This window comes from Apium graveolens, chromosome 6 (genome assembly GCF_009905375.1).
Source record: "Apium graveolens cultivar Ventura chromosome 6, ASM990537v1, whole genome shotgun sequence".
Classification (NCBI taxonomy): domain Eukaryota; kingdom Viridiplantae; phylum Streptophyta; class Magnoliopsida; order Apiales; family Apiaceae; genus Apium; species Apium graveolens.
Window position 1 is genome coordinate 101282548 of NC_133652.1, and position 17118 is coordinate 101299665.

Genomic DNA, 17118 nt, shown 5'->3' on the forward strand with positions numbered 1-17118 from the left:
ATATTTTTTTCTTTCTTTTTTTTCTTTTTTTCTTTTCTTTTTTTTTCAATAATTTCTGAATGAGTGCGTTTCGCTCCATCTCGTTCAACCCTAGACTACTCATAAAAATATGAGCCGGCTACTAGCCATTTGACGCCTAGCCTTACAACAACTAGCAATGAAATCCAAGTTTTTCTCCAGATAAAAAAAATCAGTGTTTTTACATCATTACGAGAATATCACAAATTCTAAATATAACCAAGTGATTAAATCTTAACAACAAACAAGTATGATCATGATCTAGATCAAAAGCAACCCTATAAGACTTTGTAAAAATATTTGTTTCTGGCATGCAAATCAATTCATTAAGACTTAAACATCCCTCTATTCATCATCACCACACTGAAATCAACATCAACTTATCAAATATCATAGTTCATCTTAAGGGATCATGCTAAATATGCATGCAAATGCAACTATATGAAATCACCTAAAAACAAACAAATATGTCCTAAATGAATAATCATGCAAAAATATGAATGAACTACAACTAAACATGCAATATGAATCTATATCGACACACACACAACTAATCCTTACATTATCACCCCCAAACTTAAAATTTTCAATGTCCTCATTGAAGGTAATAATAAGGATTTTAGGCATACCTAATTAGCGGGAGAGTCACCCTCGTCGGGTGGAGGATCAGGTGGCCAATCAACCTCGCCACCAGTGTCTCGGACAACAGTACCGAAAGCGTGTGTCAAATCTTCAGCAAAACGATGGTGAATGTCGTGCATGGCCTCCATACACCTAGTCAATCTTCTATACTGTGCATCACCAACACCAGTCCTATCAACTACCTGTTGCACATGAGAAGAACCCTCTATAGGCACGGGAATATCCGTCCAGCCACTCTCTACATCATCAAAAATATATCCCAAGCCCTTATCATGTGGTGCACCTAAGAATGAATAACTCAAGTGATCTGGCATTCGGTTGAGCTCAAGTGTGGGAGCTTCTTGAATAAATGGTTCAAAATGCTCCTGAGAAATTTTCAGCTCTGCTATCCCAAGAGAATCGAATGGCATATCTAACTTCCTCTTCCACGGAGGTGCATTCAAAACCTGCAGTTGCTCTGCTCCTTCCTTGTCATTAATAATTGATTTCTTCATTAAGGATCTCTCTGAGGTCTCTAACTTTGGCAATTGCTCAAGTTTCGAATTCACGACAAAGTCTACTCACTCTACTTTAAAGCACTCATCTTTAGCTGTGGGTAACTTTATTTCCTTGAACACATTAAAAGTGACCTTTTGATCGTAAACCTTCATCGAAAGCTCTCCTTTTTGCACATCGATCATAGTTCGGCCTGTAGCCAAGAATGGTCTTTCCAAGATTATGGGAATCTTTGTATCCTCTTCAAAATCAAGAATTAAAAAATCAGTAGGGAAGAAGAGTTTATCCACCTTGACCAAGACATCCTTCACTATACCTCGTGGATAAGCGATGGAACGGTCAGCTAGTTGCAATGATATGTATGTTGGTTTCGGATCAGGCATACCAAGCTTCTTGAAGATAGATAAGGGCATCAGATTGATGCTAGCTCTTAAATCACATAAACACTTGTTGAATGACAAGTTTCCGATGGTGCAAGGAATAGTGAAGCTTCCAGGATCTTTAAGCTTCGGAGGCAACTTCTGTTACAGCACAGCACTGCATTCCTCCGTTAGAGCAACGGTCTCTAAATTATCGAGCTTCACTTTCCGAGAGAGAATACCTTTCATAAACCTCGCATAGCTAGGCATCTGTTCAAGAGCTTCAGTGAAAGGTATATTGATATGAAGTTTCTTGAACACCTCCAAAAACTTCTCAAACTGCTTATCCGGCTTTTTCTTCTGCAGCCTCTTAGGAAAAGGAGCTGGAGGATAGATCTGTTTCTCCCTTGTATTACCCTCAGGAGGAGTGTGTTCCACAGTAGTCTTCCTACGTTCCACCTGTATTTCCTTCTCCACATCTTCTTCAGCCAAAACCTCAGATTCTGGAAATTGAGACTTTTCAGGCTCTTCGTCTTGCTGAATTTGGGGGCTTGCAACCTTTCCAGACTTTCAGGTAATGGCGTTCACCTATTCTTCAACTTCCTTCTTGCCTGGATTTGTTTCTGTATCACTAGGAAGCGTTCCTGGTGGTCGATTCAATAAGGAATTAGCAATTTGCCCTATTTGGTTCTCCAAATTCTGGATAGAAACAGCCTGGCTTTGGCATATAAGAGCCTGGTTTTTGCACTTAAGCCGCAACTCCTCCAATTCAAATTTTTCATTCGAGGATAGACATGCACCATGAGTTTGTTGTTTTGGTGTAATTTGTTGCTGAAAACTAGGAGGGTTGAATAGCTTATTTCCAAACTGCTGGAATGGCTGTTGCATCGCATTCTGATTATTGCTCCAGCTGAAGTTAGGATGATTCCAGTTGTCAGGATGATAAGTGTCTGGAACTGATTGCTGCGATCTCTAAAAGTTGCTCTCAAACTGAGCTGAGTCACTAGATATAGCGCATTGCTCCGTCGCATGCGAACCTGCACATAGCTCACAAACACTGGTTATCTGATTAACACCCAAGTTAGCCAGAGAATCGATCTTCATAGACAAATCCTTTAGTTGAGAAGTGATAGCCATAGCTATATCCACCTCAAGAACTCCTACTACCTTGCTCTGTGGCAATCTCTGAGCTGGATACTGATATTCATTAGCAGCCATCAGTTCAATTAGATCATAAGCTTCCTCATAGCTCTTTGCCCATAATGCTCCACCTGCTGCTGCATCGAACATGGGTCTGGATTGTGCTCCCAACCCATTATAAAAACAATTGATGATCATCCCGTCAGGCATTTCATGATGAGGACACTTCCTAAGCATCTCCTTGTAGCGCTCCCACAGTTCATATAAATATTCTCCTGATTGCTGCGCAAATTGAGTAAGAGCATTTCTGATTGTAGCTGTCTTCACTATAGGGAAGAATTTAGTAAGAAACTTATGAGCAAGATCTTCCCAAGTAGTAATCGAACCAGCTGGTAGAGAGTGTAACCAGCTCTTATCCTTGTCCCTCAGAGAGAATGGGAATAGTCTCAGCTTTACAGCATCTTCAGAAACACCATTGAACCTGAAGGTATCGCAGATCTCTATGAAATCCCTAATGTGTGTATTGGGATCTTCCGTTGGAGAACCCCCAAACTGGACTGAAGTCTGTACCCATTGAATTATGTCAGGCTTGATCTCAAAGGTATTAGCTGTGATAGCTGGCCTGACAATGCTAGATTGAATGTCATTAATCTTGGGTTGAGAGAAATCCATCAAGGCTCTCGTTCGTGCTGCTGGATCTCCCATTGTAATGAATACCTGAAACACAAAAAAATAAACCGTGAAAGTAAAAGAATCTGAGTCAGTGAACTTAACGACCACTGATGACAAGCACATAAACTAAAAATTAACACCGAGTCCCCGACAGCGGCGCCAAAAACTTGTTAGGGCAAAAACACGCGCTAATATTCACACAAGTATACGCGTTCGCAAGTAGTATAAGATATAAATCAGATTCGTTCCCACAGAGATTGGTTTAGGTTAAGTTCAATTTATGCAACTATGCAACAATGTATGGTTATCGCTCAACGCTAAGACAAATAACAAATTGGGTTTTTATTAAACTAAGAGATTATACTAAATAACATTAACTAAGAGAATTGAGGTTGAATTACTATATATGACAAATATGGGATTCTAACTTCATTACTACTTCATTCAATAGCCTTATCGGTCTTAACCTTAGCATGTAATGGTGATGACACTAATCAGATAACACGAAACTGATAAACGCCAACTTTCGTTGCACGAGTACCATTCTACCAGACATCCACAAAAGAGTTAGAAGCTGAATAGGCACTAATTATATTGAGACCCTACATGTCTATAGAATTTGACAACATAACGGTTTAAGCACAAGTTATTCATAATGATTACATAGGGCAAGTAAAACGGTTAGAGTTACTCACTAATCATGCATACACATACATGAACCTATGCTAGCATGGCAAGTTCTAAACCTCTATATTCACTGTCGCTTCAATAGAGATTATCACACTATCTTATATGTTAGCTACGCATATAAGATGAATAAGCACAACCAATACTAGGATATTAATCAATCACCACACACCAAGATATCAAAATAAATTAATTATTGAAATCAATAAGTAAATCCGCTAGAACCCCATGACAACGATTAACCCATAATCGAATTCATAGTTACCATGGATTCCAATGAAAGCATGGTATTAAACAAGGTCTTAATAAACTGAATAATAATTAAAGTACTAATAAACGAGATCTAGGTTCAACCAGAATGAAAATGAGCATCCAAAGTTACAACTAATTCAAAGAATCACAAGTTGAAAACAAGATCTTCTTTTTCGGAGTTATACTGTGCTTCTAGGTCTTCTCCTTGGTATCCCAATCTTCCCAGATGATAAAAACCCTTTTTTTTTAAGTATATATACCCTCTTGTGGACCTGGACCCTTAAAATCGTCAAATTCCACTCAAAAAAGGCTTTTTCAGTGAAAGCAGCAACCACCCGCGCCTTGGGCGGCCGCTCAGCTCTTCGGGCGGGCGTTCAGCTCTCCTGGGCGGCCGCTCAGCTCTCCTGGGCGGCCGCTCAGCTCCTGTCTGGAAAAAATTTCTGATGAATCTTGTTTTGGCCATAACTTGAGTTCTACTCGTCAAAATTAGGCAATTCAACTGCCCACGCGAAGCTATTGAGATTATCTACAACTTGACAATGGCCTTGGCTTCCAAACCTGATCACTTTTTATCATATTTTCTTTAAAAGCTCTTTTCTTCATATAACTGATACCTGAAATGCAATAACACAAAAACACATCAAAATACTAACAACTTGAGTTCAAAACACCAATTTAAGCTTGTAATAAAGCGTTCCAAGTGGATGTAAAATCCACTTATCAACTGGACCAAATAGATCAACATACAGTAAGTGATAAGGCTCAAGAATTGAGGATTCGATTTTGCTCTTGAATGAAGATTTTCTTTATTTTACCTTTTGACATGAATTACAAAGGCCATCCGGAGCAAATACTGATTTGGACAGTCCTCTCACAAGATCTTTCTTTACTAGCTCATTTATGTTGTTAAAATTTAAATGAGAGAGTCTCTTGTGTCAATTCCAGCTTTCTTCAATTAATGCTCTACTCAACAGACAGATTAGAGAACCATCATAGTTTGTTGAAAGTCTGGCTTCATATATGTTACCATGTTTGTAACCTTTTAGAATCACTTTGCCTGTAGAATACTTACAACTTCATAGTGTTCTTCAAAGAAATCCACATGATAACTTCTGTCACAAATTTGACTCACACTTAGCAGATTGTGTTTAAGTCCTGAGATAAGAGCTACTGTTTCAATGATGACATTCCCAAGATTGATATTGCCATATTCCAGAGTTTTTCCCATGTTGTCATCTCCATAAGAAACTCCTGGGCCAGCTTTCTCCACAAAGTCTGATAGCAGGGCTTTATTTCCAGTCATATGTCCTGAACATCTACTGTCCAGAACTAGGATGTTTTTCCTGTTGCCCTGCAATTACAAAGACCAGTATTGGTTAGTTTTAAGGACCCAGACTTTCTTGGATCCTTTGGCCTTTTTAAGTTTGTTAGCATTTGCAGCGGATTTTGTTTCAGAGTTTATGCTAACATACTATTTATCAGATTGTATATCAGACTTTGCATTAGACTTTACACTAGAAGGAATTACGCTAACTTTCTTTAAAGAAGGTTTTATTTGATAAAAATTATAGTACAAACTATGATATTCCTTACAAGTATAAATGGAATGTCATAAACTACCACAATGAAAACAAGGATTTTGTGGTTTAAACCTAACAAACTGACTCTTAACTCCATATCTAGGAGGTAAAGAGTTTATATCTTTATTTTTCCTGCGAAAAAAAGCAAGATGGTTAGAGTTTCCACAGTTATAACATTTCGTTCTAGGAGCATTAGGAACAGGCATATAATTATTGCTTTTATTCACACCTTCCTTTCCATTCCTATTTTTCCTATCTTCCTTTACCTTATTCACATTTCTAATCTCTTTCAGCTTATGCTTAAGCTGCTTCTTAGTCATTAAACCTATGTTTACTGAAGCTAGTTTGTCCTGTTTTAATTTGTCCGAAGTTGACTTTTCTTTGACTTCTGTCCTAGAATCTATCATCTTTTCAGAATCAGACATTACAGTTTTTGCTACAAACTTAACATGATTAACTTTAGGCTTTTCAGCTTTCTTGGTAAAGTTTGGTTTATATGACATAGTTTCCTTTTCTTCTTTATCATCTTCATAACCTAAGCCCTCTTTCCAGTTTCCACTACTTAGTATATTCTGAGTTCTTCTGCCAGAGTTAGTCCAAGTTTTGTTGATTTCTCTTTCCTTTTTTAATTCAGATTTAATAGATTTATTCAATTTTAGCACTTCATCTCTAACATACAAAGCATCATCTCTTTCTTTCTGAGTTTGATGGAACATAACTAACTCTTTTTCTAAGTAGTCATTTCTGTTTCTAAGAGCAAGACTTTCAGATGTTAATCTTTCATTTGTTAAAGTCTGATCTCTAAAACTAATGAACATAGTTTTAAGATATAATCTCAACTCAGTAATATCATCAGTATGAAAAGAAAAAGTTGTTTGAGGTACCTTCAATTCAGCAGTATCAGTACTGCTATCAGCATTTGCCATCAAGGCATAGTTGACCTCATTTTCAGAATCTGAAGTGTCTGTCCAGCTTTTCTTCTTTGTGATAAGTGCCTTTCCTTTATAACTTTTTCCTTTCTTGCAGTCAGGAGATATGTGGCCTCTTTCACCATAATTGTAGCATTTGACATATGAGTTGTCTCCTCTGTCAGACTTTCCTCATTTGCCTTCAGACTTTCTGAACCCTTTCTTATCAGAACTTCCACCTTTCCTGGAAAACTTCTTGCCTTTTATGAATTTCTTGTAGGCTATCTTTGTGATACCCTTCACCATAAGAGCACACAGTTGCATCATCTCTGCATCAACATCCACTTCAGGTAAACTTTCAGTTTCTGAATCATCATTATCAGAATCTGATGATTTTGAATCAGACTTTATGATGAGAGCCTTTCATTTTCCCCTCTTTGAGACAACAACTTTAGGAGATTCCTCCTCAGCTTTAAGAGCAACTGTCCTTGACTTTCTTCCATGCCTCTTGCTCTTTTGATCCATCTCAAGTTCATGAGTCTTGAGCATACCATAAATTTCATCAAGAGTAGTTTCAGTAAGGTCATAGTTGTCTCTTATGGTAGTAGACTTCAAATCCTAATTTTCAGGAAGAGCTAAACGGAATTTTAGATTTGAATCTTCAAGATCATATTCCTTGTCCACCAGTGACAGATCATTCAAGAGTTTGGCAAACCTGTCATATAAATCAGTTAAAGACTCATCAGCTTTTGGGTCAAAGTGCTCATACTCTTGAGTGAGTATAGTCTTCCTGTTCTTTTTGATTGCATCAGTTCCTTGACATCTTGTCTCCAAAGCATCCCATATCTTTTTTTTAGTCTTGCATCTAATTACCCTGTTTGACATGACATTATCAATTGCACTATGCAAGAAATTCCTTACCCTTGCATCATTGGCAATAGATGAGATATCTTCAGGTGTGTATTCACCTTTCTCCTTTGGTATGGTCTTTGCTGGTTGATCAGCTACTGCAACAGAGAGCTTGGTAGGCTTATATGGTCCTTCATTAATTCTATCAAGGTATTCTGGATCTGTAGCTTCCAGAAAGATAGCCATCTTCACTTTCCATATAGGATACTCAGATGGTCTCAGTATGGGAACCCTAATAGTCTCATATCGACTGTGGGTTTGAGTGTTTTGAGTATCTTGAGTTTTGGTAGACTTAGTTGGAGTTTGTGTTTCTTCAGACATGATTGATTGTTTGGATCTTACTGTATGTGTGTTAACAGAAAGGCTCTGATACCACTTGTTAGGTCACACAACACTATAGAAGGGGTTGAATATAGTGTTTATACAATCAAATCAATTTCGAAAACAAGTATGTAACAATAATTAAGTATATTCAATATAATAAACTCTGTTACAATAGAACAGTTGTTCTCTCTCAGTGATGAACAATATCACTAAGAGCTGTTAGGTTACAATGTATAATATTTCTCGTGAATGATAACACATATAGTGTAAATCCTAAGCTGTGTTTATATAGTACACAGTTACAAGATAACTTCTAATTGATATGGAATATAATTCTGTCTCCTAAAATATATCAGTCAGATATTATCTTCTGCAAGTCTTCTAGTCTTCTAACTCTTCATGCATATCTTCTATTGTTTTAGTCACGATCCTTTCCCGTTAATCAGCTGTTTTCCTTATCTGAAGTATCCGTACTTAAGTCCTGATATAAATCCTAACGACCTTAAGTTCTGATATAAGTTCTAACTTCAATAAGTTCTGATTTCCAGTAAGTCCTGACATTAAGTTCTGAAACTAAACACAACATATTAGACATGACATCATAAATATATCTAACATAACTGTCTTCTTTATGTGTGGGCTATTATATGGGTAGACGATATGATTTTGACGCGCAGTTCGTCGAGTAATTATCATTTAGACGATTAAAGTTGTATCTCTTAATTATAGATGCGGATCATTGGAGTTGATCATGACAATGCATTGGATAAAGAGTGTGATGGAATGGTATTGGATATCTGGCTTCTAGCAATCACATGAGCAGCATATCTGTAAAGTGTTAAAAATATAGACGGTGATGTTTTGAGACAGAATGTCAGAATAAATGTGTCATTACGAGTGTGACTAACTGCTAAAAACCAAAGGCAAGTAACCCTATCATCACTTATTGCTCAAGTGATATTTATTTTGAATCCTATTATGCAAGTTCTCTATACCATTCTAATTCTAGAATAGTTAAATATTTTAAATATCCAACTGCTTATGATTATGCAAGTATTGCTATTCTATTCTAAGTTCAGAATAGATAAAGGTTTTACATATCGCTGAGTTAAATGTCATCATGCAAGTACTCTCTGCTATTCTAAATTCAGAATATTTAAGTGTTTTTACTTATCCAAATACTAGATTTATAAATGTTTTATACCTTGAGAAAAATTATTTTGTTGCGAGTATTCCTGCCTAAGTGAATGGGGGAATAAAATATATAAGGTTGTCGAGTATTATGACCCCTTTCAATTAAATGTTTTAAGATTGGACGGTTACTGGTTGCGTAAGAGGCCGAGGCACCGGTCCAGCGTGAGCTATTATACGGAAGTGTAATATCTTACAAAGCGAATATATACCTTTTCTGGCGCCCTATAGGTACCGTATGGCTGCGGGATATCGGTGCTGTTTCGTGACTGCTCATCAGGAACATCATAGTGCAAAATTGGTTCCAATCTAAACTGTTGTTTCTAAATTTTTTTGATAATCATAGAATAAATAATATATCAACTGTTTCTATTTTGGATTAAAGGAAATACAGTTTTGATTCAGTTTCTGATTTATGTCGATACTTACTTTGTTGTTAAATATCAAAGGTGGTATTAGTATAGATGATTGATGTTGACTTCAGTATGGGATGTTGTGAGCATTAAAGTTCGTATTGATATCTAATTTGATATGACAACAAAATTAATATTAATATCAAGAGTTCGGTTTTGAATGAAATTTATAATTCATTGCATAATCATTGTTTCATATTAATGTTGTACCGACATTTTCGTAAACACTATTTTACGAGTTTTATTCTCATCAAGATTTAAAGTATTGCTGAAGTATTTCGCTCGAAAATATCAAAAAGAGTTTTGAATAAAGTGAGAAACAATTATCTGATTCTTTAATAAATTTTCTGTTTCAGCAATTACGATTTTAAAATATTATGCGCTATTGTAGATGCCGGTTTTATATCAAAATGACTATATATATGCTATAATGAACTTGTTGAGCATTTCTTTCGCTCATACTTGCCTGTTTTCAAATTTAACCTCCAGTGAGGTTAGCTTGCGCTGTTTAGCCGCGTAATTCGAGGAAGCAAAGAAGAAGCTTTTGAAAGATGATTGGTCCAGGTTTGCAGACTAGTGTAAGTTTCATTATATAAAGTTGTATATATATATGTTATGTTATTTTATAGTTGGGACTAATATACTTCTTTCCGAAGTTATAGTACTGGGTTTAGTATTGAATTGAGAATTATTTTAAAGGAAAGTGAAAAATGTATTTATGGCATTTTGAATTCTTGTTTCTAGAACTGTAACCTTAAAAGATCTTGGATTAGTTTGGGGTCACAAATGCTATATTTGAGTTATTGGTATTTATTTATTGATTTAACAGGTTAATTTAGATTGAGATTTTATAGTGACGACAAAATCCTCTGACCCTGGATTTAGGGGCGTTACATTGGCAGGAACTTGCTCCACAACGCCAGCTCGTATATCATGCTCTGGAACTTTCTCAGTAGAATCATAAACCGTCACAATAGATGCACCAGTGGCTTTACTCTTCATGAGACGTGCAAGAAACTCCTCAGTAGGCATGATCAAAAACCTCTTCGACAAACGCAACAAACCCGGTACAAATATTGTCACAAAAAGATAAAAAGAACTTATAGCATAACAAGATAGCAAAGGATGACAAGACAAAAGCCAAAAAAGATATACAAAAGAAAAAGGAGATAACTTACAATAATGAGTCAAAAAATCATCATCTATAAAGTTATCAAGCTGGTATTTAACAGAAGAACCAAGAAAGTTTGATAACTCTGCAGGGGTCTTAGACTCTAAGCGGTTCAAACACCACACCCTAGCAGGACAGAGAGGCTTCCATTGTCCAACACGATCAAGACCAGGGCCCTCATACCAAGCCCATTTGCCATGCCTCCCAGAGTTAGAGCCGGGGACTCCAACAAGCTTACAACAACCCTCTTTTTTGTCAAAATACAATTGACTCCCAGTACTTTTAACTCTAAAAACAGAAAACAAAAGGTCGACAGTAGGAAACCAACCAAGCTCATGACACCTCGCAATAAGACCATTAATTTGAAGAACGACATTAGGAACCAACTGAGACAAACCGCACTCAAGAGCCCCAAACACAAAAAAAAATAAAAAGGATGCAAAGATAACCTAAAACCCCCCTCAAAATAGATATCTGGAACAGCATGACGACTAGGATGTGAGGGAGCCCACATCTGGTCAGTAGAAAAAGGAGAAAAGACAGCAAAACCATCAAGAAAAGTAACATATCTAGCTAATCGGTCAAGGTCAAGAGGTTTCGCGGCATACTCGCTACTACGGTTAAAAGACTTGTTTGTCTCAAACTTAAGACTCCGAGGAGACTCCGAAGTGTAACCCTCCGACAAATTAACAGGAGACACATTCACTGAACCCTTATCTCCAAAAGGAGAACCAGGCTCAGTTTTACAAAATGGGGGACTCCGAAGATTATAACGGAAACGGATAGCGGGTTCTACACGACCAAGACATTCATAACTCTCAGCATTCTCACTACCCTCGGTATCAGAAGATGAAATGACAAGAGGATCCATATTAGGTAAACTAAAAAAGTAGAAATGAAAGACAAACAAAAAGGAGATAAAGAAAAGTACCTAAGGTAGAAGAAGAAGTGATTGTTGGGGAAACTTGAAGCCAGATGAAGAAGAAACAAGTGTATATAAAGGAAGCACAAAAGCTCCCCACCTCTCTAGTTATCAAGACATGCACACACGTTCTCCAAGAAATAAACCGAAAAGACTGATGGTGCAGATACCCACGCAAGAAAGAAAAAGAATATATATATATGTATATAATAAAATAAAACATCTCTGATTTTATTTTTGTTTGTATTTTTCTTTTCATCTTCTCTTACCCAATCCCTACTGTAAAAGTCCATGATTAAAAGATCTAAAAGTTTCTTTTGGACTAAAGGGGGACTAAATGTTGGGCCTAGGCCCATATACTAAAAGACCTACTTGGAGGTCTATAAATACCTTTGTAATAAGACATAATAAGGGATCCCCATTTACTCTACTCTAACAGTACTGATAACATATAATTTGATCTAATTATTTCTAAAAATTGATCATCAGTTGCTGTTATGATATATTTTTCTGAAAGACAGATTTGGTGAAGCTGATTTGCTAGTGATGATATTGTTGTCGTCCGTATTGTACTACTTGTAACTATAAATTATATATATATATATATATATATATATATATATATAATGCCAAATCACAGAATTTAGTTAAAATTTTATTCAGATATATAAGGTTTGAAATTATTGTAGACGTGTTTTGGAGTTTCAAAGTTGCTCAATGCATTTTCCGGTGATGGGGAAAAACGAATGAAGACCAGAAGGTGATGTTTTGTATCAGATTTAGTTAGCACTATCCCAACACAAAACGTTTCAGTAGTACTATCAAAATCTGTATAAGAAAGAATCACCTAGTACTATCTCAACATCGGTTGTTAACTATTTTCGTACAATTTACTATCACTACATGAGTAAACAACATAAGATTACATATTTTTTCTGTCAAACTCTAAGACACGTATCTTATAGGTAAGGCTGAGCAAAACTGAACCGAAATCGAAAAACCGAACCGAACCATCAAAATTCGGTTCGGTTCGGTTTGAGTTTTTTTAAAAATTTCGGTTATTTCGATTTTTCGGTTTGAACCGAAATATAATCGGTTCGGTTCAATTTTGCAAAATATTAGTTCGGTTTTAACCAAATTAACGGAATTATATATAAATATATATAATCATATTATATATAATATAATATAATATAATTCAGTAAATATATATATATATATAATTGAAAATACAGTTAACCAAAACCAAAACCAAAAAGCCTAGATCAAGAATAGAGTAGATGATCTAATCTTAAATCACAAACACGACCAGTACACAGACCCGTTGTCGTCGCCGACTTGCTGCAGATTTAATTTCAACACCAATTTGATTGTTTTATTATCAATCCAGCAAGCAGCCAGCAAGTTCACCTTTGTGTTGAATTTTATGTGAATTGATAACACGCATGCATGTTATAATCTGTAAAATTAATTAATGACTATGAATTCTAGGATATTTGAGTTTGTAATTTTGTGCGGATGGTGGAGGTGTACTGCTAGAATAATCTGCATCATTTTATTACATCTTGTAAATGTTTGAGTTTATCTCGCCTTTTATTTACTTTCAATTTCAAAGTTGTAAATGTAACTTCATTTGTAAGGGTAAAAACAGGTATTTAAAAAAAATCGGTTTTTAGAACCGAACCGAATAAACTGAAATAAATCGGTTCGGTTCGTAAGTAAGTTCGATTCGGTTTGAAAAAAAATAATATTTCAGTTTTCGGTTAATTTGGTTCGGTTCGGTTTCTGATCGAACCGACCGAATGCTCAACCCTACTTAGGTTTTAATTTAGTTCACCTGCAATTGTCGTTTAAGTGAATTAAAGTATAATATATAAAAAAATCAATAACACCACTCATCATGGTGTTTTGTCATCATGTACAATGGATTGAGGTTTTTTAAAAAGTGATAATTGTTTTTGTCAAAAATTATCTAGTGAATATCTGATTTTCATGATGACTCGTTTTGATCACTAGAATCAATATATATCGCTCAGTCAAATCTTGAAAAATATTTAACTGAAATTATTGGAATTCTAATTAGCAAATGATGTGTGAGGCACATGCATTGTAAAAAAGAATTTTTATACTTCTCTTTTATAATTTTTATACTTCTCTATTATTAATTCTTCTAACAAACCCAACATCAATTCATTAAATTTCAAGTCAATTTTTATTTCAAACTTTATTATAGTGATATATAATATGTGGTGATTATAGCGATAAAAATGAGTACTCGTGAAAATGGGGTAGCAGTTTGATAGTTTTTGACAAAAATAGTGGAGATTTTGATATATAACCTGAATGGATTGTTAATCGTTTTCAGAAGTTTTGTCTTTGTCGTTAAGTTGGGTTATTGGGCCAGTTAAGTTGGATTATTGGGCCAATTGAAGCCCATGATACTTAATTGAGCCCTGCAAAATAGGGCGTATGTTTGATATTTTATATAAGAGATAGGTAAAGTCTAATCTAAGCGGCCGCCTTATAAATAAGATGAATTTATACAAGCTAATATGTCTTTACAAATTTCGTTCTAGATGGTGGCAATTTGAGCTTAGCATTATACTCATCTACCAAGTCACCGAGTAAGTATTCATATTGTAGGAGTCTATGGTTGGATTAAAATTAATGAGACGAGAATGAATTTAAATTTATACTGTATTCATGAACTAATTGGGCTTCATAGTCATTCATTCCATTCTACAGTTGTACTCTCACCAATATAATCTAAAGTTCATCCCCTCCGATCTACAAATGAATGCCACACCAACCTTCTAATATTCTATAGAAAATCTCATTCAAAATATCTAATTCATTTTCCACATTTTTCCATTTGATTTTAACCGGTCTGGTCTATACAGCGAAACACAACCTAAAAATATATCATGACTGCGGCTTAGACGAACGACTCTACTCTAGTCATCTGTAACTTTCAGAAGACCTGGTCATTTTTGGATAATGGGCATCATGCACCCTCCTTTTTTGCTAAGCATGAACCTTTATCCTATCTGATTTTAGTAGTACAGTCCTTATAATTTTCTGAGCTTGGTTTGAAAATGATTGTTGGCTTGTATTTTAGAATTTTAATTACCAATGCAAGTTTTGCCTTGCATGATATTCTACTACCATACCAGATGGAGTACTTATTTTCTTCTGAAGCAGCACGTACTGCTCATGGATTTTCAACTTTAGACTTTAGTACGAAAGAACAGTTGTTTACAAGAATGGATACCCTCGTATGACAAGCTTACAAATTGACTAAAAATAATTGTATACAAGTTTTTATGTATGAATCTACAATTTCACCTTTTTCATTATTAAATATTTCAAAAATATATTAAAATAGTCAATATGAGGGTGACTGCCAAAATTTACTGCCTTGTAAACCAAATAATATATATTCGTGCCTATCGTGTCAGTCTTTGACATAAATCTCATATCCACAACATTTTTTAGCACATCCATATACGGCGTCAGATGATCTAAAAGTTTTCCTATGTTGAGTTAGAGTACTCACTTCAAACCCGTCTTAAACTTCACTGCTAAATCTAAGAATTTGGTCCTAATTCTTTAAATGTTGTCGGAATCAGATAAAAACATATGTAGGGAAATTTATAAACACCTTAAAAGATACAGTAAATGTAAATATAAATAGCCGAGATTGAAAGAAGCTCATTTCTATATTACTAAGCAAAATGTATTTTACATTTTGTGTTAATGTGACATGAAAGTTTACAAGGAACCTATAAAAGCTATCAGCTACAAGGTGGTTGATACTATGCACGAACAAGCTCCTGTTTCATTTATACTGGTCTGATGTATTTCACAATCTGCTTATTAGACAACTCCGTGTTAGATTAACGAACAGTCAACAATTCAAACATAAATTTTAGATTGTATTCCATAAATCTGGCATCTCAATAAATATATGTATTTATAGGTCTTTAATTTTAGCAAGGCCTAAATTAGTTGCATCTCTGGGTCCAGAACCAGAGACGTAATGTAATTTTTTTATATTATACACACATATTAAATTTACAGTAGTTTATAGTACTCTAATTAAGCAAATTACAATGCAGCCAATGCAAATGCCGAATCATTATGGGATCAAGCTATGCCCCTTTTAAAAAGATGCCGCCCTTGTGAAATACATTTGACGATTAGCCATCCTACCTACCATCTACTTTGTCTTGGCTACTTTGTAAGTGAACTTCAGCAAGGATTTTCCTCTATAAAAGGAGAAGCATTTAGACTGAAAATTCACACTCATACATACATCAACAAATTAGAAAACTTGCAATGGCAAGAGCAACAGCTGCTACTTCACTTGTTCTTATCTTTTTTCTATCCTTCATGTTATTTTCTTCTTCTTTCTCATCTGCATCTTCATCTTGGAAATCAAAGAAGCATCATAAACCATGCAAACACTTGCTCTTATTTTTCCACGATATTATTTACAATGGCAGAAACGCAGCTAATGCGACTTCTGCCATTGTAGCTGCCCCGCAAGGTGCTAATTTAACAATTTTGGCTGATAAATTTCATTTCGGAAACATTGCGGTTTTTGATGATCCGATTACACTTGACAATAATCTTCACTCTCCTCCGGTTGGCCGAGCACAAGGGATGTACATTTATGACACTAAAAACACCTTCTCTGCGTGGCTAGGATTCACATTTGTTCTGAAAACCAAAGATTATCAGGGCACAATTAATTTCAATGGAGCTGATCCATTAATGAATAAGACTAGGGATATTAGTATCGTTGGTGGCACCGGAGATTTCTTCATGCACAGGGGAGTTGCCACGCTTATGACGGATTCATTTGAAGGGGAAGTGTACTTCAGGCTTAGTGTTGATATCAAATTCTATGAATGCTGGTAATTATAATATATTATTAGGCCGGTAAAGGAACTTATCTAAGCTTATATAATATATATATATAGAAGGAAGTTGGTCGTAGTGAGCTAGTGAAAACGATGAAGTTTGGAGCTGTTGATTTCATTTTGCAGTTGGAATGTAATGAAAATGTTAATAATTGTCGTGATATTTAATTGTGCTTAACTTGTTTTATCCGATTGTATCACTCGTTAAGACGTATGCGCGTTCATCCATTAAGTACATGGAATCTTCAGAAACCCCCAAAAAAAGCCAATTTTCTTATAAATAGATTCTCGAATCTCAAAATGCAAATGTTAGCTGTAACACCCCCAAATCCGGGGTCGACGAGTTCCATTTCCCTTATCAATACTTAATCTTAACAGTCAACCAACTACTGCGTACTGTGACCCCACAATATACTCAAACACACCACAAGTTATAGTCTCAGAGATGAATACCAAAAATAACACAAGTCATTTTATTCCACAATTATAAACCATTTCACCTTAAAAAGG

The 17118-nt window shown here is 35.4% G+C and overlaps 1 protein-coding gene and 1 non-coding gene across 2 annotated transcripts; both read left to right on the forward strand.

Moving 5' to 3' along the window:
* The first annotated feature begins 2862 nt into the window (after nt 1–2862).
* Nucleotides 2863–2969, forward strand: LOC141670118 (small nucleolar RNA R71). Its single transcript, XR_012554364.1, has one exon. It is a non-coding gene; the product is annotated as a small nucleolar RNA R71 (small nucleolar RNA).
* Nucleotides 2970–16021: 13052 nt separating this feature from the next.
* Nucleotides 16022–16622, forward strand: LOC141668524 (disease resistance response protein 206-like). Its single transcript, XM_074475423.1, has one exon. It carries the CDS (start codon nt 16022–16024, stop codon nt 16604–16606), a length of 585 nt encoding a protein of 194 aa, XP_074331524.1. The 3' UTR covers nt 16607–16622.
* The last annotated feature ends 496 nt before the right edge of the window (nt 16623–17118 follow it).

Coding starts and splice junctions, on each gene's coding strand:
- LOC141668524 (XM_074475423.1), top strand. CDS start 16,022: ATGGCAAGAGCAACAGCTGCTACTTCACTTGTTCTTATCTTTTTTCTA.